Source organism: Telmatherina bonti, assembly GCF_933228915.1.
Source record: "Telmatherina bonti genome assembly, chromosome: 21".
Classification (NCBI taxonomy): Eukaryota; Metazoa; Chordata; class Actinopteri; order Atheriniformes; family Telmatherinidae; genus Telmatherina; species Telmatherina bonti.
The window spans coordinates 19,120,458-19,147,974 of record NC_136630.1 but is presented as its reverse complement, the minus strand read 5'-3'; the positions used below and the strand labels follow the sequence as shown (position 1 = coordinate 19,147,974).

At 41.5% G+C, this 27,517-nt stretch overlaps 2 protein-coding genes across 4 annotated transcripts in view; both read left to right on the top strand.

The window, feature by feature from the left end:
* The window catches only part of LOC306771254 (SH3 and multiple ankyrin repeat domains protein 1-like), a gene marked incomplete at both ends in the record, with an annotated part of 28,587 nt that extends 17,530 nt beyond the window's left edge, over positions 1-11,057 (top strand). The window contains 11 exons of the mRNA XM_079260380.1: positions 2,615-2,697; positions 2,842-2,966; positions 4,097-4,232; positions 4,410-4,490; positions 5,003-5,029; positions 5,126-5,182; positions 5,356-5,477; positions 6,078-6,204; positions 6,288-9,474; positions 9,814-10,710; positions 11,006-11,057. Of these exons, the coding sequence (XP_079116506.1) occupies positions 2,615-2,697; positions 2,842-2,966; positions 4,097-4,232; positions 4,410-4,490; positions 5,003-5,029; positions 5,126-5,182; positions 5,356-5,477; positions 6,078-6,204; positions 6,288-9,474; positions 9,814-10,710; positions 11,006-11,057 (4,894 nt within the window). The remainder of the gene's footprint in view (positions 1-2,614; positions 2,698-2,841; positions 2,967-4,096; positions 4,233-4,409; positions 4,491-5,002; positions 5,030-5,125; positions 5,183-5,355; positions 5,478-6,077; positions 6,205-6,287; positions 9,475-9,813; positions 10,711-11,005) is intronic.
* An 8,129-nt stretch (positions 11,058-19,186) lies between these two features.
* On the top strand, positions 19,187-26,677 carry LOC306771586 (protein kinase C and casein kinase II substrate protein 3-like). 3 transcript variants are annotated; one of them, XM_079260808.1, is made up of 10 exons: positions 19,187-19,368; positions 20,894-20,964; positions 21,099-21,255; positions 21,478-21,713; positions 23,377-23,532; positions 23,927-24,102; positions 24,178-24,298; positions 24,912-24,979; positions 25,082-25,161; positions 26,038-26,677. In XM_079260808.1, the coding sequence occupies exons 2-10, from the start codon at positions 20,908-20,910 to the stop codon at positions 26,148-26,150; spliced, it is 1,164 nt and encodes a 387-aa protein (XP_079116934.1). In that variant the 5' UTR covers positions 19,187-19,368; positions 20,894-20,907; the 3' UTR covers positions 26,151-26,677. The 3 variants fall into 3 exon arrangements, with proteins under 3 accessions (XP_079116934.1, XP_079116933.1, XP_079116932.1); XM_079260807.1 differs by lacking the exon at positions 19,187-19,368 and adding an exon at positions 19,563-19,701; XM_079260806.1 differs by lacking the exon at positions 19,187-19,368 and adding an exon at positions 19,579-19,701 and having other exon boundaries at positions 20,839-20,964.
* Positions 26,678-27,517: the final 840 nt, after the last annotated feature.

Here is a 27,517-nt window from a genome sequence, read left to right as displayed (position 1 = left end):
GTGGCAAGAGTGTGTTTTATTGTTTGAGTTTTAATCTGAGATACCAGTTAAATCTTGGCATGTCAATATTTGCATGCATTTATCTTGTCATATGTACGCACGAACCTACATGCGCTGAATGAAATATTTCTCTTTTTTTCAAAATGTGTATGACATAGTACTTGGTGTGGGAGTGTCTCTCCTGCCCACATATTTGTGTGCTCCATCCACAGTGTGTATTGCCAACATCTGTCATCTACTCACTTGTGGTTTGAGGGTAATGCCCCCCCCCCATTGCCAGTGTATCTGCATGCGCATCCAGCAGGTGAATGGTTAAAAAAGCTGCCTTTTTTCTCAGTGATTGTGAATAGAAGAGAGGATGACTCAGGAGGGTGCACAATAATTCCTGTCTCTAGAACAGCTTCATTGCAGCCAGTTCAGCTACAGCTGAATATCCTACTAGCCAGCCGTGATTAACCAGGAACGTTTGCGCTGTCATGGTCCTGCTTGGCTGGGCTGTTGTGGTCATTGTAGTGATGCACAAGTGGGCTGACTTTAAGCATGTAGAGGAAATCAGGTGTTTTATCGTAAGCCAGCAGCACAGCTTAGAGGTACCTCAAGGACCAGCAGAGGCCACATTTACCCCCCTTGTTTAAGTGGACGGATGAAGAGCCCAGGAGATCTGTCCACCCACTCTGTTACTTTGATCCTCAGAGAGGGAAGGCATGATGGAGGACAGGGTGAGAGAAAAAGGAATGAGGTGTGAGGAGCAGATGGCTGGAAGGCGGCAGAGCGTTGGCGAAACAGTAACATTGATGGAGAACACACAAGAGATGGACCTCAGTAGGGGAAACTAGTGATCGTCTGTTCAGTGATAAAGTTACTGCTTGATGTCAAAGTCTGGATCTTAAGGCCTGCAAGCCAATGCCCATGACACTGTTGTAGATATTTGATTCAGCAGCCAAACTTTGTTTAATAAATGCACTTCCACACTAGACAGACAAGAACTTGCTGTGTTTGTGCTGTTGGAGAGTGTGTGGTCTGTAGTATTATTCTGTTATTGTTATTTTGATACTGGTGGGTGTTTCAGAGGTGGTTGCAGAATGAAGCTGGAATGATGGGGCCCATTGCCAGAAATGTGAAAAAAAACAAAACAAAAATAAAAATGTCTGTTGCCTGGAGCCTAAAACTGAATCAAATGCCAGCATTTAACATGTTGCATTGTGTGATTTTCCCAGGCAGTTACACTGCCTGCTTCCCTGACTGCAGACCTCATTGCTGGGAAATCCAATCAAAAAGTTGTGTTCAGGTTTAAGCTACAGCTAATGTTGTATTCAGTATGACTACTTTGACTTTGGCCCTCTTGACTGAAGCTAAGAGGGCTGAATTTTTTGTGTAGCCCTTCCGTCAGTACTGTATGACAAATTTAATTCAGGGCCCAAAAGAACCTCACTTACATTCACTTCTTCTCTTGAAGGTTTGAATATAAAAGTAAATTAAAATTTTTAAAAAAAACTTTTTTTCCCTGGGAAATTCTCTCCTTCGGTGTATGAGGAGCAGTTTCACTACAATGTCAAGATATCACTATAAATACAGACAAACTCCTTTTTGGCTGCTCTTTGTGTTCACTTGTGTTTGAGCCTTTCGGTGAAATTGTGTAATTTGATTTCGGTTGGAGTGTCAGTCTAAGTTAAGATGACCAGCGGAAACTAACACAGAATGGAGATTCCTGGTGGAAATATCTGGTATTCTTAAATCATGCAGCTCTCCTCAAGCCCCAGGCTAGCTAACAGAGGCAGAGTGGATTGACATTGGTAGAAAGTCAAGTTGAGCAGTGGGTCGTCAGATGGGGCTTTCGGTGACATGAATGAAGTCCATTTTCCCAGTCGTAGATTATAGAAAAAGGTTTGTGAAGCAGCCGGGCCAAAAGCTGCAGACATGGTAATAGAATAATGCAGGAGCTTGCTGAGCCACTACTCCAACCAACTCAGAATAAGATTGCATCACCAATGGCTTTATCCTGTTTCTGTTCTCTCAGACCATAGACTTTCAGCAAGAGGAGCTGTTTGTTTGAGGAAATTAGAGGCATATTTGACTTCTTTTACATAATTTGAAGTGTCATGTTTGTCCAGTAGTGGTGCGCAGGAGTCAGTGTAGCAGTATCCCTATAAAAGCTGCCAGAGGCAGTGAAAGCTAATGCAGCGATTTAGGTGCACTTCTAAGTTTCCATTATGAGTGTACTGTTTGTGCACATTTTTCTAATGTCCTGTTCCTCCTGGCCCAGTGCTTGTCTGCTCCAGCTGGATTAGTCCTTCGTGTGGAATGTCATCTCATACACAATTTTTCCCATTATGACATTAACTGTACCCCAGCCATCAACCCGTTTGTGCACCACCGCCTTTTCAATGGCATTCTCAAGCCAACCTATCTTTTGCTGCAGTGTGATTTCATAATGTGATGCAGTATAGCTGTTCTCCACAGTGAAGAAGTGCGTTATTTGAATGTCAATAAGATGTTATTTGTCCCATTAAAAGTCATAAAGCTCTCTTCGTCTCCAATTTTCTGTCTTTCTTTACCCTATCTCTCTTCATCCCCATTCCCCCTTCTCTTCTGATCCCTTTTTATTCTCTTCAAGTGACTACATTATTAAGGAGAAGACAGTGCTCCTACAGAAGAAAGACAATGAAGGCTTTGGCTTCGTGCTTAGGGGAGCCAAAGGTGAACCTCTTATCTAAAAGTCAATACATTATTTTCTTTATCACCAAACATCTTCCTGTCCCATTTGTTCTTTTTCTACTATTCTCAAATGCATGCTGTAACTATGTGGGTCTACTCATGGTCATCCCTGTCATGTGCCTGCAGCTCAGACTCCCATAGAAGAGTTCACTCCAACGCCAGCATTCCCCGCGCTGCAGTACTTAGAGTCTGTCGATGAGGGGGGTGTGGCGTGGAGAGCGGGCCTGAGGATGGGGGATTTCCTCATTGAGGTAAGGTGCATTTTGCGCAGAATCCACATCTTAAAATCGTAAGAACCATTACCACCACTGATGCACCTTACATTTCTGGTTTTACTTTTTCAGCACAACAGACATACATTTATTAACTGAACCCAGTGAGTCATTCGGAAAATGGAAACTTATCCAAGCTAATAGTGGGTGAAGGGTGGGGTACAGTCTGGACAGGTCAGCAGTCCATGACAGAGCTAACACAAGGAGACAGACAATCGTGCATGCTTACACTCATACCCAATTCATAGGAACCAATTAGCCAAATATGCATGACTGACTGTGGCCAAAGAAGTATGAGAAATCCCACGCACAAGCTTTAAACAGTAAGACCCCAGGCCAGAAAACTTGAAGCCTTTTTGTTGTTGAGGCAACAAGACAAGAGTCAATGATATTACCCTTTTTTCTTTTTTTTATAAATGACTGTCAGTGATGCCCTGCGATGGACTAATGAGCTATCCAGGGTGTACCCTGCCTTTCGCCCAAAGACTACTGGGATAGGCTCCAGCTTCCCCACGACCCTTAATCGGACTAAGCATTTAGGATAATGAATGAATGAATGAATGACTGTCAGTGATCTTAATTTGGGTGCATTCCAGAAAGACACAAGGATGAAGCAAACTGCAAATTCATGGATTACTGTTACTAATATATCTGGAGTAAAAGCATGTGCTTTCTATGTATAAGTGCTTTACTTTTAAGGTTGTGAGGGAATGCTGTAACTCCTGTTAATCATCAACAAAGCAACAGCAGTTCAGGCAAAAACTTTCTGGCCATTTTGCACCTTTACAAGTTCTTGAGTGTTGCTTTGAAAAGGCACTTCTAAAAATGGCAATTGTCAAACGTCTATTAGGACTGACACATACTGCTAATTGGTATGCAACCTAATATGAGTCACTTATGTGGCTGCTCAAGCTTTTGTATAAGCGATTTACTTCAGCTGCTGTCTGAGTTCCTTGTGCTATAATCCAAGTGCCAGCAAACACTCATTAAACTAAATCTTCTGTGAAGTGTCTTTGTTTTTACCTCTACCCTTTGTAACAGGTCTGTAGTTTTTCTCTTTGGTCTACAATGCAACACATCAGCTCATTTTCTATCTTTGTGGCCATCAGGTGAACAACCAGAATGTTGTGAAAGTTGGTCATCGACAGGTGGTAAACATGATAAGGCAGGGGGGCAACAGCCTCATGGTGAAAGTAGTGATGGTTGCTCGAAACCCTGAACTAGAGGATACTGCTCGGAAAAGAGGTAGGAGTCACATTTTCCAAGTGAGTAATTTCCTTCCTGTGTTTTGGAATAACGATGAAGTTGATTGCCTGTTTACTTCATCCTGAAAGCCTGTAGAAATGTGGTTGTCGTTGATGACTACAAGTGTATACAATATTCTAAACATTAAATCTGCATTTGGCTGACTTTCCTTGGCAGCCCCCCAGCAGACGAAAAGACTGACTCCTCCTGCCATTGCCCTGCGCTCTAAGTCAATGACATCAGAGCTGGAGGACATGGGTAAGACAAAAGAAGGTCAAAAATGTGGTTTTCACTTGGTTTTTAGTGGGGTGGGTAAGAAATTAATTCAACCAGGCGTAATTTCATTTTTGCTTTTTTTTTTTTTTTTTTTTCTTTTTACAACAAAAGTTGGCAAGAAATCTTTCATTTCATTTGCACTTTTAATGTTGCCCCTGAAGAAGAAAGCGATGATTAAATAGTGAGGTTAAAACGTATAAAAGTTGTTTCATGTTGTGAAATAAGACTTGTCTAATTTAATTAAGCACAAAGATCTCTATCTCTTCTCTCCCTCTGCACCAAATGTGCTGCATACAGTGGACAAAGGTGGGAGATTGAATTTGTGTATGCTCATGATCATTATTGTCCTGATCACCATCCCTCTCATCACACCAGCATTCACACCATCACATATGTCTAAGTATGTACTTCACCCTTTCATTGCTTTGTTCACATGACTATACAGCAGTTTTTAGTCACACCTAATTTGTGTTTCTAAATTACATATGCAACAGCTGCCTCTCCGTGGAAAAAGAAAACAGGTAAACATTCGATTTTATCATTATCCATATCAGCCGCTGAGCTTTAATTAAAAGTCAGTTGTGTGATGCTCTTTTTTTTCCCTCTTCCTTCTCCAGAGTATGAGTCCTCTCAGGGTCCTGATAAGAAGCGGACAGTCTATCAGATGGCGTTAAGTAAGAAATCATTCCCTGGACTCTTGTCATTACGTTCGAGGGTGTTTTTTTTTTTTTACTTAAAGGGGTTAAGAGAGTGCACACTGAAATCCTCCTTTGATGTTTCTTTATCGTTTTTTCTTCCATATTCTCTGCTGTTTTTATGCCCAATTCATTCTCTGCCTTTACTTCAGATAAACTAGATGAAATATTGGCTGCTGCCCAGCACACTATTACATCAGACAACCAGGGCCAGAGAGGTCATGGAGGCAAAAGGGACCGGAGCAAGAGTATTGTTCCCAACATCTCCAATGAGGTACTTTTGGGAAGCAAATGGGGATCATGTTAGATAATTTGGCATAACTGCATGACTGCATAACTGCATGCATATCTGCATGATCTAAAAAAATACAATAATCATAAGCCATGGATTGCTGTACCTGCATTGCAATACAGATTAACACGAACAACTCTCCACCCACTCTTCTATCTGCACTCCTTTAGAATTTAACATGTATTTAGTCATGAAGGTGACTAATGCTAGCAAAAATTATGCCTATCTGTGAGGCAACTTGGTGTTTAGGTTTTTTTTTGTTGTTGTTGCTGCTCTTTTTCTTCTTTTTTTTTTTTTTTTTTAGCTCTGTGTTCTCATGCCCTCACTGCATTTTACAGGGAATGATTGACAATGGCCCACCCACACAAAAACATTTATTTAAGTGTGAGTCAGGTAGCATCCATTCATTTATTCTCTGCTGCCTGATACACTTGCAGTTTTCTGCACTGTGATGTGCACCATCTTCTCAGTTTCAGATTAACAGCCCACATCACTTGTATTTGTTTATAGCTAAATAAATGTTTGATTGTTATTTGTCCCCTTGTCTCTTTTTCTTTCAAATGTGTTTGACCATCTCTATAGCAACCTTATGAGCAGAAGTCATCAGTGAGCATGGTTCAGAGCGGACCTAGTTTTGGCTACAACCAAGCACATTTCCAACCAGGACATGGACCTCAGCATGCAGTGATGATGCGTCAAAAATCCATTGGTATCAGAGGTTTTTTTTCCAGCTTAATGTACAACATGTAGTTCTTTTGTTCAGGTGTTTGTAACTGTGTTTTTTGTGCTCAGGCGTAACAGAGGAGGAGCGACAGTACCTCCATCCACCTGCAATGAAGTTGGCTCGCAGCTTATCAGTGCCAGGACCTGAAGACATCCCTCCACCCCCAAACACATCTGCTCCCGAGCCGCCTTTATCAGCAGGGCCTCATCCGGGTAGAGGGCCTGCAATGCCCATCCCGCCTGTATCTCAAGCCCACTACCAGCTCCCTTCTCAGCAAGGACTTCCTGCTCAAGCTGGCTGGGAGAGAGGTGGGCCTGGTGGGATGAACCAGCAGGTCATGGTGCCCACCCTCCGCAGGCAGTCAGAGGGGCTATGTATCAGAGAACAAGATGTACCTCGGAGGGGTGGTGGAAAGATGGGAGGGTTGAGGAGAGGCTACAGCAGTGCCACACCCCCAACAAGTGCTAAACCCAAGGCCCAACAGCCACAGCAACCTCCTCCGCATGCATCCAACCGAGACCAGGGTGGAGCTGGCAGGGGAGTGGCGAGAAGGGGTGGCCGAGGAGCTTTGATGAAACAGTCAAAAGTAGAAGATGGACTGAGACAACACCGAGGAAAAGGAGGTGCAGCCAAAGAGAAAAGTTCCATTCCCATTCCCACCATCATTGTCAAAGCGCCCTCCACCAGCAGCAGTGGTCGAAGCAGTCAGGGCAGCAGTATGGAGGCCGAGCCTTCTCCAGATGTGGAGGACCAAACCTCTGGAGATGCAGCTCCAGAAAGTCCCGACACAAGCTTACCCTCACCCCTCACACCCTTGCAACCTCAGCCTCCAGCACCCACTTCCCTCCCTTCATCAACTGTTGCACATTCTGTTTCTTCACAGCAAAACTTGGAAAACTTGGACTACACCTCAACAGTTGGTACAGCATTTGGAGGAGGTGGTGCACGAAGAGAAAGAGAACGTTTCAGAGATATGAGAAGAAAGAGTGCTTCTTTTTTCCTTTCATCTGAGGAGGACATCCAAGGGGAGGCAGGAGGTGGACCAGGAGAGGGAGGAGGAGTACTAGGGACACGAATTCAGCCATTACAGGGCTCACAAATGGAAGTGCCCACCCCTCGACTTCGGCCCTCCAAATCTATAGATGAGGGCATGTTTTATGGAGACAACTATGTGAACTATTCCAGCAGCATGCCTCCAGCCTTTGGTTTGCCTGAGTATTCTTCCCCCATCCTTGGACAAGATGGCCAGCCAAAATCAGCTCCCTCTGTGTATGGCCCACAACCTGCGACTACCTTCATTCACCCACTTACAGGAAAAGTTCTGGATCCTTCATCTCCACTTGGCCTAGCCCTGGCTGCACGAGAGCGAGCCTTGAAGGATGACCGCAGGACTCGTCGAGATGAGAGACATTTTGGCAGGCAACTCTCCACAGTTGGAGCCTTTCCAACACCTGTTCAGACCCCAACACCTTCACTTTTTGCAACACCAACACAATCAGCCTACACTTCTCCAGTGTCTCTTCACCTAAGCTCCCCCACTGCCACCACCTCACCTGCATCTTTGAGCCGGCCACAATCACCAAGGATATTGCGTTTGGGAGGAGGAGGAGAGAGAATGGAGAGAGAAAAGGAGGGGGGACCTAGGGAAGGTCTTAGAGTTCGCTTTTCTGAAGACAGAACCAATCAATTTCCACCACAGTATTACCCACAGAGTGGCAGGGAAAGAGAAAAGGAGCTGTATGACAGCAGACCTGCTCCACCTGTTCAGCCTCCTCCCCCGCCAGCTCAACCTGCCCCTCGTAGACCTTCCTATCTACAGATGGAAACCACTTCTAACACCAGCTATATTCCTCAGTACACTGTCCCCACAGCCCCATCACAGACAAATGACACTGTGGAAGAAGCAAGAGCTGGGGCAGGTGGAGGCCTCGCACTAATGGTTTTACCTCCACCAGCTCCCTCAATAGATGCAGATGAAGAGTTTGTCTTTGCAGATCCCTTGCCCCCTCCTTTACAGTTTGCCAATGGTAAGAACGAGAGAGGCCAGGACTTTTCTCATCATCAACACCAGAATCAACATGCTGCCTCTGTCGTTCCACCTCTCCCATCTTCTTTTCCACCGGCCAAGCCACCAAATGCCCCTCAAACCTCCGCACAGGGTGGTGACTCTGCTGCCTCCAGCCTCACATCTTATGATAGTGAGGTGGCCAACCTTACACAGTCAGCTCTTTCTCCATCTTATCCATCCCCACAGATATTTCCACCTTCCTCTAACACCACCGCCGCCTCAACTGCTGCGCTGCCTGCTATGTCACTACACAGACCTCAACCCATGTCCCATTCTCACCCTTATTACAACAATTCTGACCCCTTAGTAGCTGCACACACTCCAGCCCAGGATAGAGGTACAGCCTCTCTTACCACTACCATGACCTATGCTACCACTACCATGACGGCAGCTGCTGCAGCAACAACCACTACAACCTCCCCAGCATCCTCTGGCTACAGTATGAGCATGGCTGGACTTAAAGCTGGCCTCAGTAAAGTTGGGAAAGCTGCTGACCACTCTCATCACACCACAGCTATGACCAAGACTGCAGACTGGCAAGATGCTGTAGTCGATTCTGGAATTGAAGAGTTGGATAGTCATAGCAGCAGTGACCATCATTTAGAAATGCTGGGACTGAGTGGGTTACGAGGAGACAGAGGAGGGGTTGGGGGAGATGGACGAGCAGGAGAAGGAGAAAAAGGTATTGAACATCCAGATCCTTACTCAGGAGGGCAAATGTTTGAGGTGCACAGCGCCAAACTGGCAAACCCAGTGTTTCCAAAGATGACTCCTAGTGGCAAAGTTCCTCCTATAGCACTTCGTAGGCAAAGCAGCACCAACCCTGCTCCTTTGCAGTTACATAGACAAAGCAACCCAGAAAATTCCCGTTTAGATGGAACTCTCATGGACGAAAAGAAGCACAAGCAGAGTTTACCCAAAATGGAGGACAGTTTTAGCTCCACCCTGGCTGCCTGCTTAGAGAGACCCACAGACTCTCGATCAGTGGTCTGGAGTGAAATTGGTGAACATGAGCATGCTGGAGTCCAGAGAGGGGCGATGATTTTGGAAAGTCGGAGACTGCATTCACCTCTTTCGGGCATGAAAGCCAATATCATCAATGAACTAAGTTCCAAGCTGCAACAGATGAGTAGCATGAAGAGCATGGATGACTGGAGCCATTTTCCAAAGTCACCAACCATGCACAGGTTTGCTTGATTTCATCAACAAGTGCCTAAAGGTTCAGTTTGTAACATTCAGGGTGCTATGTTAGCAGAAATGCAATGTAACATTTTTATAAGTTCTGTCTCAAGTGTAGGCCTTTAACAGTTTTTTTGTTTTTAATTTAGTACCAAACTTAGTATTGGGGTGTTCTGTTGTTTCTGTAGCTTGTAGTTCTGTAGCTACAAAAATTTTTAAATTTAAAAAAATGTATTTTTGTCACTACATGAATTTTATTTTAGTAAATAGGCTATGCTTTGTTGAATCAGGTTTTGTTATAATGATAATAGTAATGACATAAATTAAAGTTTCATTTTGTCTTTCAGGTATTCAGCAGATTTCACTGATGCATTTCACAGTCCACCCACTGGCCACTCCACCTCGCCACTACCAACCTCGTCTCCGCTGCATCGTCAGATCCTGACACCCAACCTATCGGCTACTCCTTCTGTTTCACCTTCTCCTCAAGTCCCAGTTCAGCGCAACTGGACCCGATCCCCTTCTCCACAAATGCCTACCTCCCCGGTACATTCACACCCTCCCCATTCTCCTACTTACTGCCCATACCCAACATCACCTAAGCACAGGTCCAAGTTTCGCAGGCAGACTTTTGATTTTCAGTGCAGTCCCACTAAGGAGATGCGGTCTTCGATCTCCAGGCGCCGGGCTCCCAGTCCTCTCATCTATAACACTGAACAGTCAAACCCCACCCCTCCCAGACCCTCATCTCTCCCTATCCTTCCTTCTACACCCATCTACAACAACCCCTTTGACTTTCCAGGGCCCCTTACTCCTCCATCTCCAGGCCTCCCACTAGGAGATGCCTACCAGGCTTCAACTCCACCACTGTTCTCCCCTTCTGGTATAACAAGTCCAAACGCCATGCTAGTCTCACGCTCTCTCTCCCCCACCCATTTTCTCTCAGGGGCCTCTTCCCCATTGCATTTACCACCCAGTCCTTCATGTCTCAACTATCCCCACCTCAATGCTCCTCCACCAGCCAAACCATTCGCCATCAAACCTCTACCTTACTGGACGAAGTACGATGTGGCTGACTGGCTGGCTTATCTAAATCTGGGTGAACACAGAGAGCGTTTTATAGATAATGAGATAGATGGATCTCATCTGCCTTCACTTACCAAGGATGACTTCTTAGACCTGGGTGTGACACGTGTGGGACATCGAATGAACATCGAGAGGGCACTCAAGAAACTCACTGACAGGTGAGGGAGGACAAACACAGGCTCTGGAACATGTAGAGGCAACTGGATCAAAGTGTCCAAAAGGAAGTGCTGGCATGGGGAACCAAAGTCAAAAGTGTCTCATCACTACCTTCATTCAAGTTAGCTCCATGAAACCCTTTTCTCATTAGATGTATATAATTTGATAAGTTATCCCATCATCTCTCCATCTGTTTCTCTTTATTAACCTGTCTTTATTAATCCTTTTTTGTTTGATCCATTTGTATTTAAGTTCCGCCCACTCTTATTCTTTGATTTGGCCTCTTTTTCTCCCTAGGCGACTCTCCTCCCCTTTGCATGTCACTACATCTCCTCGAGACACAGACTGAAAGAGTGAAGGGGTGATTCAAAGGTGAAAGAAAGGGAGAGAAACAAATTGACAGAGATGAACCATAACAGAAGATTTGCAAGAGAAGATCAGTGGACATCAACAGGTTGTGTTTAACAAAGACTAAGCAGTAGATATGTGGAGATATGTTGCAAGTTTATTATAGATGTTACTGTTGTGAAATTTGTGGAATGGTATGCAGAAGGTAGTCATTTCTTAAGACAAAGCTCTCCAACCAGAAATATTACTTTAAAACTTTTGATAGACAGGCATTTAATTAACACACCGTTTTGTGTTGTAAAAGAATAAACACATTTACACTCATATTCTCACACACACTGACAGATGGATTCTCACACCATCTGGTGCTTAGCAGCAATGAGAAAACTTGAGTCTGAGTTTTAAAGACAAGTCAAGTCCAACTAAATGTTTCTTGTGGCTGAATGAGAAACTCTGGTGAAGGCAGAGACATGGAGGTCACATCCTAACATCAGTATTGTAGCTTTAAGCAGATCAGTTTTTTAAATGGCTGTGAGTACTGGAGCCAAAGTGATGATGAAATTACGCGAAAGATGTTTGTTTGTAAATGATAGAAAGTACATTAGACAACAATAATATCCTTTTTATATCTCTGCCAAATTCCCCAAACAATGCCCCAATAAGCTTTGTATGTTTGTACTCTGCAAGCGCTAAATATATCTTACATGTTTAACAGAATTCACTATTAGTAGAACCATTTGTTTTGTACCAAGTGCTGATAGCAATCATTCATATCAAACTGGTCAGGGTATTTATAACTGTTGAAATCATATTGTGAATAACAAGGACATAAAATATTAAGAAAATCTTGTGAAATGAACTTTTTTTTTTTTTTTTTTTGTATTTTTCAGATTATTCTAAAGAAAGCTGATGAAATATTTGAGTGAAATTGATTAGGATTGGCAAGTCATTTAACATCATCTTTTCTAAGAGTTTACTCATGTTTCTGGCCTACAGCAGGTCAAAGGATGGCTTCATCCTTATTGATGCCATAAATGTTGATGGTTCTCTCTCACATAGTTGGTGCACTGATCAAAAAGGGCTTTTTACTGCTTCTCTGTCTGCCTGACATCCTCAACCTTCTGCCTCTGTGAGTCAGTGTGTCTGGTTTTGTGTGCGAGTGTTTGTCAGCCTGCTTTGGTAGCCAACTGCTTTTCTATGACCTACACCTTCCTCTCTCTAATGCCTTTTTCCAAAACATGTTTATATTGCTTAAATATATGTTTTATTTTCTCACCAGTTGACAATCTTGATGTTTTGCTTTTCCACACATTAACCCATTCAAAGGAATGCGCTGGCCCATTTTTAAAGATTAAATTTCTGTGATAAACTTTTAATCCAATATGTGTTACATATAGATGAACGTGCACATCTGATATTTGTCACCATAACTGTGCAGATATTCCCTTCAGGAAATTTAACTGTAGGGCAAAAAGTTTCATTTATAGCTCTGTACTTAATGAGGACAACAAAGATAAAAGTATAGTACAATAAAGGTTATTCTATTAAGTATGTAAACATTTTTAAGAATCATTGTCTTCCAAATAGTGTGGACAACTTCTTTGATGCTTTGTTTTGTTTATGTTTATTTTTCCTGGTTTCCTGTAAATGCTTTCTATACTGCTCGCCCCGTGGTGATCCCAGTAAAGCTGATATGTTAGTTAATGCTTATTTTTACCATGCTAGTGTCAAACTATGGCTCTGTTTTCTCATGTTGCATTGCCTCAATGCAGTCTCCTGATAGGCACTACTCTAGGAGGTGCATGCACTGAGCAGTAGTGTAGAAAGCATTACATACTATGATTAAAGAATATTTTAGGTCTAGTGAAATGCATAATAAATATGACTACATACAGTATGAGCATAAGTATGCAGAGATAAAAGACACACACACACACACACACACACACACACACACACACATATATATATATATATATATATATATATATATATATATATATGTGTGTGTGTGTGAAAATATACATATATATATATATATATATATATATATATACATATATATAATGTATTAAAATTTTCAAATTTTCTTTTGAATAAAATAAAGTATATACTGATAACTAAGGTGATGAAATAAATACTATAATAAACTATGGACCTGTCGTGATTCTCATTTCTTTTTGGATTTTCTCCACTCACTTGCTCTCATAATGATCCAATTTAAGGAACTAGGTTTGGACTGAGTCACTTGGCAGCAGTTTGTTTCAGCCCTGTGGTGACTGAAGACAACATTGTTTTTAGATCCAGGATTGTTTATCAGTCTTGGTGAGCTAATGGGACTATAGACCTCACGGGTAGGAAGAAGATGAGAGGGCTTAATTCAAAGCAAGTGGTGGCTACACTAATGCAGCAGACAGAAGTGTTACTGTAAGGCATAGAGAACAGTGGAAAACAACTTAGAAGTGAATGAGATTGTCGTGAGTATGGTGGACCATTAAAGGTTCATGTAAGCAAATTGCAAGTACAATAATTCTTTTTTGTTTGGGTTAGGGGCTGCACGGTGGCGCAGTGGTTAGCACTGTGGCCTCACAGCAAGAAGGTTGCTGGTTCAATCCTTGGCTGGTTTGGTCAGTGGCCTTTCTGTGTGGAGTTTGCATGTTCTCCCCGTGTATGCGTGGGTTCTCTCCAGGTACTCCAGCTTCCTCCCACCATCCAAAGACATGCATGATAGGTTAATTGGTCACTCTAAATTGCCCCTAGGAGTGAGTGTGAGCATGAGTGTGGTTGTCTCTCTGTGTGTGGCCCTGCGATGGACTGGCGAGCTGTCCAGGGTGTACCCTGCCTGTCGCCCAAAGCCAGCTGGGATAGGCTCCAGCTTCCCCGCGACCCTGAATTGGAATAAGCGGTTCGGAAAATGAATGAATGAATGTTTGGGTTAGTGGTGCATATCATCCATCTTTTCTGTATGTCCAGATGGCTTCAGCTCATTATAATCAAATTTACAAACATCTGGAATTGCTTTTCTCTGTGAGTAGAATAACAAGCTGTGACTTTTCTTCTCAGATTGAAGAAACATTATAATTAGAAGAAACATCCTACCATACAAAATACCCCTTTTATTGCTGATTATAAATGCTATCTTACTTTTGATTGAATTTAGTCTTCATAGGAACTATAGTACTGATTAAAGGGGTGCTATTCTGGTAATTCGAGTTTTCTGAGCTTTCTACAGTGTTACAGTGTTGAATCCTCATCAGACATGTGAACGGCACTGTTTTTATCACCTAAACGCATGTTTGAGTTTGAGTTTGAGTTCCAGCACTCTCTCCGTTCGGTTTCCATGGCGACGAAAAACGCGTCGTTTTAGAGAGTTTTTTCTACTTGGAAATCCTTGTGACGTCCCGGGGGATATGGTTCGGTGATTGGTTACCTTCTACTGGTTAACAAGGGCATGTACAAATACATCAGGCGGGTGGAAAATGTCGGATAAAGTTATTTCCAACGATGGCTGGTGAGTTTACCAAAGAGAGACATCCTGCTGCATTTGTTGCTGTGGGTTGCTGTTTTCCACTTTGTTTTCAGGATCTGATTCAGGTTCCAACATGTAGGGCTGTATGCTGTGTGTTGACATTGTATTTTGTTTTTTTATTGAGTTCATATTAGCCTAATCCTTCTGTTTATGAGATGTTACAATGACGGTGAAAGCAGGTGCGGTGCGCGCTCCTGATGTAGTGCAGTGGCGGGAGGCGGGGCTCAATGCAGCAGAGTCTCAATCCACTCGTTTTGCCCACAGGCTGATCTGACAGCCTACGGAGAGGGTCGGTCTGAAGTAAATAAAGCGATTTGTGACAATAACTCCATCAATCCCAGCCCTTCTGGTCTCAGAAATAAAAATAAATTAGCCTGAAATGCTCATAATAGTTCCACTTTAAAATAAAATAAAATAAAAAAAAGTCAGTCCATGTGACAAATAAAAGATGTCCCACTCCAGATGCAATTTCAACAGGGGCAGTGTTGATTGGAAAAAAAAAAAAAAAGTAAATCATCAGGACACTCATGTAATGCATCCATCTATTTTCTTAACCACTAAGCTGGAGCCTATCCCAGCAAACATTGGGCAAGAGGCATGGTACACTCTGGACAGGTCGCCCATCCAACACACAGAGACCGCCAACCATTTATATTCATTCCGATGGACAATTTAGAGTAACCAATTAATCTAACATGCATGTCTTTTGATGGTGGGAGGAAGCAGAGTACCCAGAGTACCCACACTACACATGGAAAAAAATGCAAACACCACACAGAAAGGCCACTGTGCGAACCTCCCTCTGCCGAGGCTCAAACCAGCAACCTTCTTGCTGCCAGTGCTACCTGCTTACACCAACATGTAGCCCTGATGGTTTTGTCTTATTAATAATTTTAGAATGTTCAAAGATCTCTAGTTTGGGTTAAGTTTCCATAAATTTGCCCGTCCAACCTGCTATCTTAATAGTTACTGTTTTAAAGGTTTTGAAGTAGTCAGCAGTATGCCTCATTTATTGAGTAGATGCAGAATAAATGTAAAATGATAACAAAACCCCACATTGGTGTCTGATATTATTTCATGGTTTTGATATGTTGCCATGTGTGCTGCATTCTTGCTCTCTACACGACTCTTTCCGTTGATTCATACATCCAAACTATTTTGAATAACGGCATTTTTTGACTGAGCTCCTAAGAATATAGCGAAGCAAACAGTTTCAGAAAGCCGGTGTCAGTCTTAAAATATTAAAATGTAATTTTCCAGTATTTAAGCACCACAGGTGCAATTGCAGTTGAACTGAAGTGGCTGCAGAAATGTCAGAGACTTGTGTCCAAAGAAAGAAGCATAAATCATATGCATGAGCAGTAACACATGAAAAAAGAAGTGTTATTGGATTTTGGATTAAATAACGCTTTAATTTCTTCTGTTGTCCTCTGGAGGACAAGTGTTCTAGCTGACACAGTACAAGTAACTCCTTTCCACTATCAGTGTAAGTACTGCTGAAGTTAAATTCACTATATTTTCTGTCTGGCAAAAGGGACATTGGATGTTTATTGCTGTGCAGCTTTAGCAACCACAATGTAGCTAAAACTTTTCATTTATAAGCAATGATGAATATATTTGCAACAGACAATATTGTGGAAAGGCTCATCATAGCAATAGCTGTGACAACATCTATACTGTTTAAGTTTGTTCTTAATTTTTCTCTCAAATTTGTTCCTTCTTCTGAAATTGCTACCTTTGAAAAAGCAAAACAGGTTATTTTATCATCTGCCTTTATTAATAGTTCTGCCAGTTTGCATTGTAAGCGAAGTGATGATCACAATCACAGCACTTGGCCTTCATCACGTATCCTGTATTTGCACCATGTGTTATTGCTTGTTTGTTTTTGATCCATTCATTGAAACAACTATGCAAAACTCACAAACAGGAACATTTCAAAAAACCACAATTAACCTGATGTGCATATTTTCAGACCATGGAGGGAAGCTGATGTTCCTGGAGAGATCCCACAAAGCACAATGAGAACAGACAAACTCAAGAGGAAAAGCTCCCAGTTGGGATTTGGAGCATTTGCAGTCACACATCCAGATCAACCCATTGTTCCTTTCAGTAACATGTATAATTTTGTTTGTCTGAAATAACTCACCTCCTACTAGATTTCAGAGGAAGACTTGAGTGAAGCTCAGTTCCATTATGTAGTCACACACAATAACAATCTGAGGTGTCACAAGCTGTGCCCCTTGCAGAAGAACAGTTAAGAGCACATCATAGCCTGCTGACCTCATGTTAAAAAGCACAAAATTTAAGGGTAGGAGAATGATGAACCTAGAAATGTATTCCAATGGCTGGGAAACATTCAAAATGCAACTACAGGGCTGTTTCTTACAGAAGAACACTTCTGTAAGAGGAAGTGTCATGAATCACAGTATTGTTTTATATTATTTAAGTCAGGAGGCCTTATTTAAAGCCATGATTTATCTCCACTTGAGGTCCATGATATCAAACGACTTGAGGTCCTTGATATCAAAAGACTGAAGATATATTAATTAAATTTTATGTATATATTTTGATAAAGAAAATGGTTTACAGGCCAGAAAGGAAAGTTATTACAATATCTGACACCAAAGAAAGCAACGGCAGTGAAGGTAAACAAATACCACAAGATTTATCTCCATCCAATGTAGCGTGATTTTTTTATTTAATCAATCTGTTGTGTTGATAATGGGAGAGTCCAACCAATGTGCAAAGTTTTCTCCAGCACATCCCAAAGACTCTCAGTGCGGTTCAGGTCTGGATTGCCAATCCGTGTGTGAAAAAAATGTTTCATGCTCCTTGAACCACTCTTTCATAATATGAGCCTGATGAATCCATCTTGGAACATGCCTGTACCAACGGGGAAGAAAAAATCCACTGATGGAATAACCTGGTCGTTCAGTATATCAATGTGGTCAGCTGACCTTGTTCTTCCAGCACATGATACCAAGCAGAGTACTTCGTTCGCAGACTGCAGGCTTACTTGTGGTTCCGAGAGTCTCAAAGAGCCGAGCAGGAGGAAGAGCCTTTGGTTATCAGGCCCCTCTCTTATGGAATAAGCTCCCAGTTAGTGTTAGGGAAGCAGACACCCTCCCCACCTTTAAGACTAGGCTGAAGACTTATCTTTTTGATAAGTCCTATAGCTAGGGATGGTTAGCATCCCTTAATTATGCTGCTATAGGATTAGACTGCTGAGGGACATTTCCTGATACACTGAGCTTCTTTCTCTTTATCTCTCTATTTTACCCCCCCCATAACAGTGTTGCATCATTAACATGTATGTCTCCTGTCTCAGCAGGTCTCCCTGGCCGGGAGTAGCAGTTCCTGTTGTCTGTTGTCTTTCTGTCCTCTTCCCCCCACACAGCAGAGGCAGATGGCTGCCTGTCCTTGAGCCGGGTTCTGCCAGAGGTTTCCTTCCTGTTAAAAGGGAGTTTTTTCCTTCCCACTGTCGCCAGTGTGCTTGCTCAGGATGGGAGATTGAGTTGGACTCAACTCCTTATATAGGCTATTATGAATTAGCTTTCATTATGTTTTCTTCTCTGTCTGTAAAGCGTCTTGAGATGGCATTGCCGTGATTTGACGCTATATAAATAAAGTTGAATTGAATTGAATATTGTTGCTGAACCTAGACCAGGCCGTACGGCAACCCCCTCATCGGGCCATGCCCTCACAGGCTGTACAGTAAGCACTATGTATGGTGGAGCATCACCTGTCTACTTACTCTGAGGCTTCCATAATTTCTGTAACAGGGTAAATCTGAACTCATTAGACCAGATGACCTCTTCCATTGCTCCAGAATCTTATCATTGTGCTCCTAAACACAGCCCTGAGATCTACTGTTGTTTTTCTTCAGTTTTCATCAATTTGATTTCCCCAGTCTGTTTAGGGTTTTGTTAATTCACCTAAAAAAACAGTCTAAAAAACAGGCATGTAAGGTTAAATAGTGAGAATTTCATTTTCCCATAGTGTGAGCATTTGTCTATCTGTCTGTGTCAGCCTTGTGATGGACTGATGACCAAGTGACATTTGCATCAGCGATTACCATGACCAAGGTGTACCCTGCCTCTTGCCTGGTAGAAGGCTCCAGATGTCACATAACCCCACTTTTGGATGGATGGATAGATAAATAGATTTTTAAAAAAAACTTTAAAAGACTAGTACAGTGATGACAGCTTTGTCATAGAAAATCAGCCATGAATAGACAGTAGCTCGGGATGACACCAGTATTCTCGTTTGGCTCCAAGCTTATATCCAGAAGAGTACAAACAAAATATAGCAAACAGTGTGTGGGTTGAACATGTTGCTTATTGTACTCTCTTTCTAGGCCTCGCCACAGTGAAAGGTGGGCCACAAAAAAGAGCAGGGCTAATGTGACACTACATAGGAACCCCGACCTCTGTTGTCACACACACTCACTAATAAGCTCACATGACCGTGTGTCGCACTGACACGATTCTGTGACCAGTGAAGAGTCAAAATAAAAGTTCAGCATCTCATTAGCACCATATTGAGAGAGATGGAGGGAGGGACTGGCACACAGAGGGAAGGAGGGGGATTCTTCCAGCTGTTTTTCTGACAACAGTGAAGAGAGGCTGATAGTTGCAGAGCTAAACTACTTGATAGGAAAGCAACCAGTGAAGTAAAGAAGCAAATTATGGGGCTAAAGTAAAGGGACAGAAAAGAGGAAGAGGTGATCATCCTGATATGACTGCAAACTAGACTCACAGCTGACGTAGGAGGAGCGCAAGAGGTAAGTTAACTTCTTCCTCCTTTGTTTGCCCTGAAGCCATTAGCATCAGAGTCATGATTACCATGCAAATGCTTCAATTTGTTTAATTTTTTTTTTCTACCGGCTCTAATTGTCTCACACCCACTTTGAGATCAACAACATGTGCGTGTGTAACTTTAAATGCCAAGGGAAAACTGGGTCAGCAAGAGAGGAGAGAGGGGGAGAAGCATGTGTTAGAGGAGGAGAGGCACACTGGGAGAGGGGGGAGAGAGACATGGAGAGTAATCCTCAGAAGCCCATGAACTACAGTAACAAGTGGCCACTTGAGTAATCACTGGTGACTCAGAAAGACATGTAAGTGATGGTTACTTCGCAGCATGAATGCTCAGCTGTGACTTATTTTGCTTTTTTTCTTGGCTTGTGAAATTTAAGAATTAAAATGTTATATGGCTATATGTAATTCACTTTCTCATTGAGAGAAAGAAAGGGTGAACTGCTGAGTCCTATTACTAACTGGTTCACACTTGCTTCTCCGCCTCTACTCTGCTTGGACAGCAGAAACAGAATAAAGTTTAGACGGTGCTAAAATTTTAGCCCATGCAGGCGTTTGTCCATATTTCTGTGAGCATGAACTCACAGAAGGTGAGAAAAATCTGCAACAAAACATGATATTAGGGGTGTGAAGAGGGATAGAAGCTCAGATTTGAGCTCGACTTCAGTCAAGCTCCGTCTTGTGATGAGGTGTGGCTAGTTCCTTTCCTATCACACAGCCAGCAACTTGTCAACACAAAACCAGAAATAAGCCTGAATGTGACAGCTCTTTGCATGTTTGTGTATGTAATTTTTTTCTTTTCATTTTCTCTTTCTCTTCAGTTTATCTGTTTTGTTTCTATCCCTTTATATAATATGCAAAAACATGTGTTATGTGTATATTTTAATCCACTGAAATCTTACATGTGTAGCTGGACCAGTAAAGCAGCCCAGTTGTACTCTTGTGGTCATGATAGCTGAACTAAATGGCAGGAGGAGTCAAAGACATAGACAGTTGGTTCTAACAGGCCTTGTATTAGTCAGAGCAAAGGGAAAGATGACCTTTCCCTGCTGTTTATTTTGGGAAGGCAACAGGAAGAATGTTGGAGCAGCTGCTCTATTCCTGCTGGCAGATCCCACCCCTGTGAATTCCAGTCTGCCACTGGAACAACACTCCCCTCACTCAGATATCTGTGCTTTGTACAGTAAATAGCATCTAATCTACATCGGAGCTGTAATCATAAAAACTCAGAAACACACATGGCAAGGTTTCAACAGACAGTTATCTGCCATCAGACATACTTGCCATGTAAAAGAACGGTTTTGTGTGTAAGGAAGTCCGCCTGCTGTATGAGCGTACACATTGCCATGTAGCTGTTCAGCCTGTTACATAATAATCAGTGTCATCTGCCTGCCAATTTAAAAGAGCATCTTTCGTTGTTTGTTGTGCCTCCTCACCAGACTAGCGTCTCGCTGGTATTCCACAAACAGATGTTTATTGTGCTTTCTGACACAGACGCATTCACAATAATGGCGAGCCTCCCCAAAGAACCACATGAGGATGCGGGCAAATTGAGTTTTTGGATGGTGAGATTTACTTATTTTTGAAATGGTCAAATCTATAAGTTCCAGCTTGTCATGTTGTTAATGATCAACTGGTACTCAGCATGATTATTAATCATCTGGTAAGTGTCTTTCCTTCCTTCCTTCCTTCCTTCCAGCCAAGGAACTATGTGCGTACAGTGCATCGAACTGAAAGGTCCTTCCAGGCCTGCAATGATATCATGGCCTGCTTTATGGAGAGAGCAAAAGTTGAAAAACAATATGCCCAGCAGCTTAACCAATGGAGCAACAAGTGGAAGTCTATTGTGGATTCTCGTATGTATAAACAAGTTAGGAGTCCAGTTCACCCAATAACCAAAGCCTTTTCAACTATCTCATCTCTCATCATGTAAAAATAACTCTTGATTCGTATTACATGGCACCAATAAACCTACTTTAAAAATTTACAGCTGTCAAATGGAAGGCATGCCTTCGTTACTGGTCCTATGACTCAACTGTACACTCTTCACTTCAGTATTGTATTTTTTGCTCCTTTAGGGCCGCTTTATGGTTCCCTCATGAGGGCCTGGCAGTGTTTCTTCACCTCTACGGAACGCTTGTCAGCCCTCCACGCGTCCATATCCCAGTCACTTGTTGCAGAGGAAGGAGAGCGGGTGAAGACATGGCAGAAGGAAACCTTCCCCAGGAAACTCTTCTGTGGGTTCAGGGAGAGCTACGACAACAAAACAAGTTTTTCACGTGCGCAGAAACCCTGGTCCAAAAAGCTGCAGAAGGTCCAGCACATTTCTGAACTCACACTTATATTTGGGATTCTTACAGTGTACATATTTGTTATTTTTTTCTATAGCCACCACTTACCAGTTAGTAGGTAGCTTAGCTTACCACAAGCACAAAAGAAAACAACAGAAAATCCACCACCCTCCATAAAAGGAAAGAAGATTTCACAACTAGCTTTCTTGCAATTCCCAAACAAAAACATAACACTACAATCATTCAGACATCATACGGTCATTTGCAATGTGCTTAATGCTAAAAGTCTTGCAGATGCTGCTAACTGGTTGCTGACAGAAGTGGTTCTAATCTTGTTATCTAAACTTTTACTTAGAAGGCAAATTTGCACATGTGGGTAAAATTCCCTCATTTCTTTGTATCCCTTAAAAGCACATGGAGCATGAAGGTAGGACTCAAAGACAGCAAAGGGGAGACTAAATCTTGTCAAGGAAGCTCCGGTCATTTAGCCACAACATTAAAAACATCTGCCTTTACGTTGTTCTCACGTTGCCAAAATATTCAGGACATGGTCACTGGAATCTAAGGAGTGTCTTGTAGCAACTCAGTGTTGGTAGCAGATCCTGTAGGGTCTCTATGGATCAGGTTTGTTCCCACCCTGTGGGTCTCAGTTATATTGGAATCTGCATACATTGTAGGCTTTACACTTTTTCATGTCCTGTTACTGTTTTCTGATCAATTTTGCAGTGGTAGGGCATATTGGGCTGTAAGGGGAAGTGTTATTACAAGGAGGAATGTTACTATGACCAAATTAAGATGGTTTTCAGTATCTGAGAGTTTCCTGCAGAATATTACACATTAGCCAGGTAATAAACTATAGTCAGATCATTTGTGTTAGTTTTATAACTAGCATCCTTGCAACTCCCAAGCTAAAACTAAAACTTAATGCAAATAATATTCAGACATGAGTAAATTGATGTCTTAAAGCTTCACTAATGCATTAATCGGCCCAGGCCTCATAAAAACATGTAATAATATCAATATTCATGTAGGAGAGTTTTATTTAAGGGTTTTATACCAAGATCTAATTTTTTGTCATGATTTTTATTAGCTTGTATGCCATACTAAGCAACCTATCATCCAACAAAATCTGCTTACCAACACCGAGCAAAATTATATAAATTTTCCCATCCTACAGTTGGGAAAAAATAAAATAAACTGAGTTATTCTCACACCAAACCTGAAAATCATATAGATGTGGTCACTGAGTTGATCCCTGTCCAATCATTAGAAATGGGTGAGTAGCAGTTAAAAGTCAATCAACAGGAAGGGAAACAGGGAGGAAATCTTGATTCTTAAGCTCCACACTTTGTTTTGGCCTCAGATAATGTGGGCACATTCATGTTTGCATGTATTAACAGAGAGTTTCAACGATTTCCCAAATTTCTGGCAATGAAAGAATTTTTCACAGCACTGTATGTCCATTTCATGTCAACCTTCTCTCTCTTTGCAGACAGAAAAGAGTCCATTTTAGTGGTGGCAAAAGTCATAAATGGTCCAATACATTTTTTGCGTCTCTGCGTCTCTCACTCAATTAAGCATATTTATTATGGGAGCGATTTGAATCAGCAAAATTCTAAAAAAAAAAAAAAAATTCCTTTTTCAGTGTGTAAATAGTATGTATAACCATGCATATGTATCTAACAGCTGGAGAAGGTTCGAGTTGCATACCACAAGTCGTGTCAGAGAGAGCAAACAGCCCTTGACAAAGAGAAGCAAGCAAACGAGAACACTGAAATGAGCGAAGCGAAAAAGCAGAAGATCGCAGAGGCCAAACAGAAGGCCACTGAAGAGAAAGAAAAGGTGAGAAGTGATATAACACACAGCAGCACTTCAGCCAATGTCAAATTAGTCTTGATGCCACATTTGCTTTGACCAGTCTTTGGTGTAGCTAAGAAGGGTAAAACATGTTGCATTCCGGGAGAGGTTTGTTGGCCTGCTGCAAGGAAAATTTATTCGCTTGAGAAACTCTCGTCACTAAGCATGAGACCCAACATTAAGTTTCTGCGCCAGGATTTTCCCTTGTATGTGGATGTGTTATTGTTACTCTACTCAGTGTTTATGGAGACCAGCATGGGAACAGTGGAGGGCTCCAGATGATTTACATATGTTATCCTCCGTTAAAGAAATACACAACTCTTTATAGGGAAATACTCAACTGTTCATCATAGAATAGTTTCTCCTTTACTGCCTGTAGTGCAGAGATCGATATGAGAAAATCCTGGAGGACGTAACATCCTACACGCCTCGCTACATGGAGGAGATGGAAGCCATCTTTGAACAGTCACAGGAAGAAGAAAGGAAGAGGATCAGCTTTCTGAAGCAAGTTTTTCTCTCCATTCACAGACACTTGGACATCACCAATAACGAGAGGTAAGCAACCACCTTGTTTGAGTGTCGAAAATGTGTAAATGAACACAAATCAACAGCTCTGTATTTCTGTGTCAGTGTGAAAGCAGTTTACAGTGAGCTCCACCAGACTCTGATGAGCATCGATGAGCAAGATGATCTCAAATGGTGGAAGAACAATCATGGTCCTGGCATGCCCACAGACTGGCCAAAGATTGAAGTAAGAAAAGTTTTACTCAACCACAGGAATGTAAAACTTTTTTTTTTTTTTTTTTTAAATCTTATTCTTTTAAATCGATGGAATATTTTTGCCAGACTTTGTCATTCTTTATATAAACACTTACAATCATCTAAAGTGTGTTTATTTTTCAACTGATTATGCAGGTACCCCTAAACACCTGACATCCATTATGCACATTCCTACAGACATCATTGTCCCTTTGCTCTTCAAGTCTGAGAAATTGCACTATACAACATTTTTTCCCATCTGGGGCATCGAGTAAAAGTGATACTTTGCACCATGGCCAGTTTGAACGACCACCACAGCTGACTCAGTAAAGAAACCCATAAGGGCTTATTGCAGGAAGTAATGGAAAAAAAAGACAGAATATGATCAAACAAGAGTCAACATTGTCAACAACTTTTACTGACTGGAGAGAGCTCAGAGAAGAGACAGGATGCAAGACGAATGCTGAGTTAGCCTTCATTATAGGGCTGCAAACTGCATAAATCTATCAAACTTCAGTAATGTTTTAAAGGCCAGTACAGCCAAAAATATCACAAAAGAGAAACAAATGTCTGCTGTACTGTTGTAATGTTTTACACTTTTGTAGGAATGGGTCCCTCCATTGAAAAAGCTAAAGAGAAAGAAGAGGGATCAGAAACGCAAAGAGAGTCGACCGTAAGTTACCCCGAGAGGAGTATTTACTTAATTCAGCGATAGCCAAAATACTGCTTAGGCCCACATCTTTGGTAATGTTTTTGACATGTCTTCTCCTTCTAGTGTGATGATTGGGGGTGTGAAGGTGAGAGCTCTGTACGACTACGTGGGAGAGGAGGGCGATGAGCTGTCCTTTAAAGCAGGTGACACATGAAGTGTGAATTGATGATAACGTTTCAGTGTTCAAGCAAGATTTCTGCACAGAATTACAGTACAATCACTCCATCAACATCATTGTGAGTGAAATCTTTTACTCCAAATATAATGACAAATGACAAACATGTACTGTGTGAAATGTATTGTTACATCATCACCTTTATGATACTAAAGTTTAACCTTAATAACACCTAGTGATGGACTGGCGACCTGTCCAGGGTGTACCCTGCTTCTCGCTCAAAGATTGCTGGGATAGGCTCCAGCTCCCCTGCGACCCTTAACTGGACTAAGCAGTTCGGACAATGAATGAATGAATGAACCTAAATAACTGGATTATTTCAATGTAGGAAATTTTTGGAAGCAGCTATTTAAGGCAAAAATTACATGATGAATTTACTTAAAATTGAACAGGATGCGTTAATGGAACTGAATTGTCCTCTATTGTAGGTCTAATGTGTGGAAATGCTAATGTTATATGTCTGTGCCCTCTTCTCTGTGACTCCAAAGTGGTTCACAGACAAATATTTTCCAGGACATCTCATTTAAACAATATGCACCCAGAAGACAGAGGAAATAGGAGCCTGCAGGAGGAATAATGATTTGAGGCACTTGTCTGTCCTCTGCAGAAGTCCTTTATTCATCTGAAGCGGGAATGACACATTATTTTTAAATTGTAAAAGAAGAAATGAACAACGACTGTAGACAACAGCACAAATTATCAACTGACAATAAATTTGAATGATGTTTCAAAGCAAACGCGTCTAGTTTTGTGAAATACCTGTTACCTCATCTCGTCTCGTGTCCGTTCTAGACTCCTCTGCTCACATTTCTGGTTGTCTGAAGCGTATTCTTTCTAATTGCAGGTGAAATCTTCCTTAAGGTTGAGGAGGAAGATGACCAAGGCTGGTGTCGAGGGGTTCTGAGTGGGGGGAAGGAGGGATTTTACCCGGCTAACTATGCTGAAGTTGCTGAGTGACATCACACAGTCCAAGACGTCACGTCCTGATTTCTTTTTTTTTTCCACAGTTGTTTTTTTTTAAACCGTTCTAAAAGTAAAAAGGATTGTTATCACTTATTGTCTAAAATGTCTGTCACATTAATTCTAAGTTTATATTAAATTTTATCTGCTGACATTTTTTGAAATGTCAAACTTTTAGGCTTTAATATTCTAACTTACTTTGAGTACTTCTGCAGTAACTTATCAAAAACTATAATGTACCTTTTGTGTTGAATGTGATTATGTTATGAGTGTGTGTTTGCATGAAGGGGTGCATGTTTAAAACAAAAATGAGACAAAGATAGATATTTATTTACTGACTCCTTGTCTGAGTCATTGCATCACTGTAATAAATCTGATGACAACTGGGGTTTACATACGCAGAGGTTTACAATGCAAGGTTAATGTTTACTTAATCAGGATTACATAAAAACACTCAGAATCTCCTTCAAGGAATGGAAAATTAAAAGAATTTTAAAAAATAAAACACTTTTTTTTTAATTGTTTTTTTTGTTGTTGTTGTTTGTTTTTTTCAGAGGGAGGGGGGAGGGTGGTTGTTGCCGCTGATTATAGCTATGCACGTTTTGATTGTTGAGGTTTAACCAGTATTTTATTTAGCTTAGCTTCTTTTTCCTCTGCTAGAATGCGTGAGCTTCACTGTTCATGATGATGAACAATACAAGTTTTATGCTCAAACAGTGGAAAAAAAATGGTTTGTTTTTTTTCAGTACCACGTCAACCCAGTGCATGTGACTCTCAAGCAAAAGTGATGAAGAGCAAAAATCCACAAGAAATCGCTTGTTCAGATGGTTCTCAAATTGGTTGCTTTTTTTATGATTATTAATGGCAAAAAAAAGTTCTTTCTGTGCCCAAATTTTGACCAGCTGTAAACTTTACTCACTCCTTTTACAGTAAATCCTCTCTGATTCTTGAAACCAAGTTTGTTTACTACAAGTTAAAGAAAAATAAGGAATATCTCTTTAAATAATTAGTTTGCCATCAGGGGATTTTGCATACAGTACAACAGTCTGGAATAGAGAAACATAACAATATAAAAAATAATTTGTAAAATGTAGTAGTGCAGAAAGAAAAAGTATTTTGAGCAAATAGAAAACAAATTAAAGCATTTCAGAAACAAAACAAAATCACTAGATTTCATAAAAACGCAGCAAAACAACAAAAACACACACATGATAACTTAAACAACAACCCCAAACCTCCAGAAATGCTGAAACAATAAACCATCACATGGGACAGTAAGAACCTTTGTGTTTCCTGAACAATGATGCAATGTTTATCTGTTTGTAAACAGATTTACAAACAGATAAACATTTCTGAAATGTCGT

What these genes read in the sequence shown, in the direction of transcription:
- LOC306771586 (XM_079260806.1), top strand. Translation starts at nt 20,869, where the DNA reads ATGTTTATTGTGCTTTCTGACACAGACGCATTCACAATAATGGCGAGC. An exon ending in GCAAATTGAGTTTTTGGATG is followed by an intron (nt 20,965 to 21,098) that starts GTGAGATTTACT and finishes CCTTCCTTCCAG; the next exon opens with CCAAGGAACTATGTGCGTAC. An exon ending in GACATCACCAATAACGAGAG is followed by an intron (nt 24,103 to 24,177) that starts GTAAGCAACCAC and finishes TTTCTGTGTCAG; the next exon opens with TGTGAAAGCAGTTTACAGTG.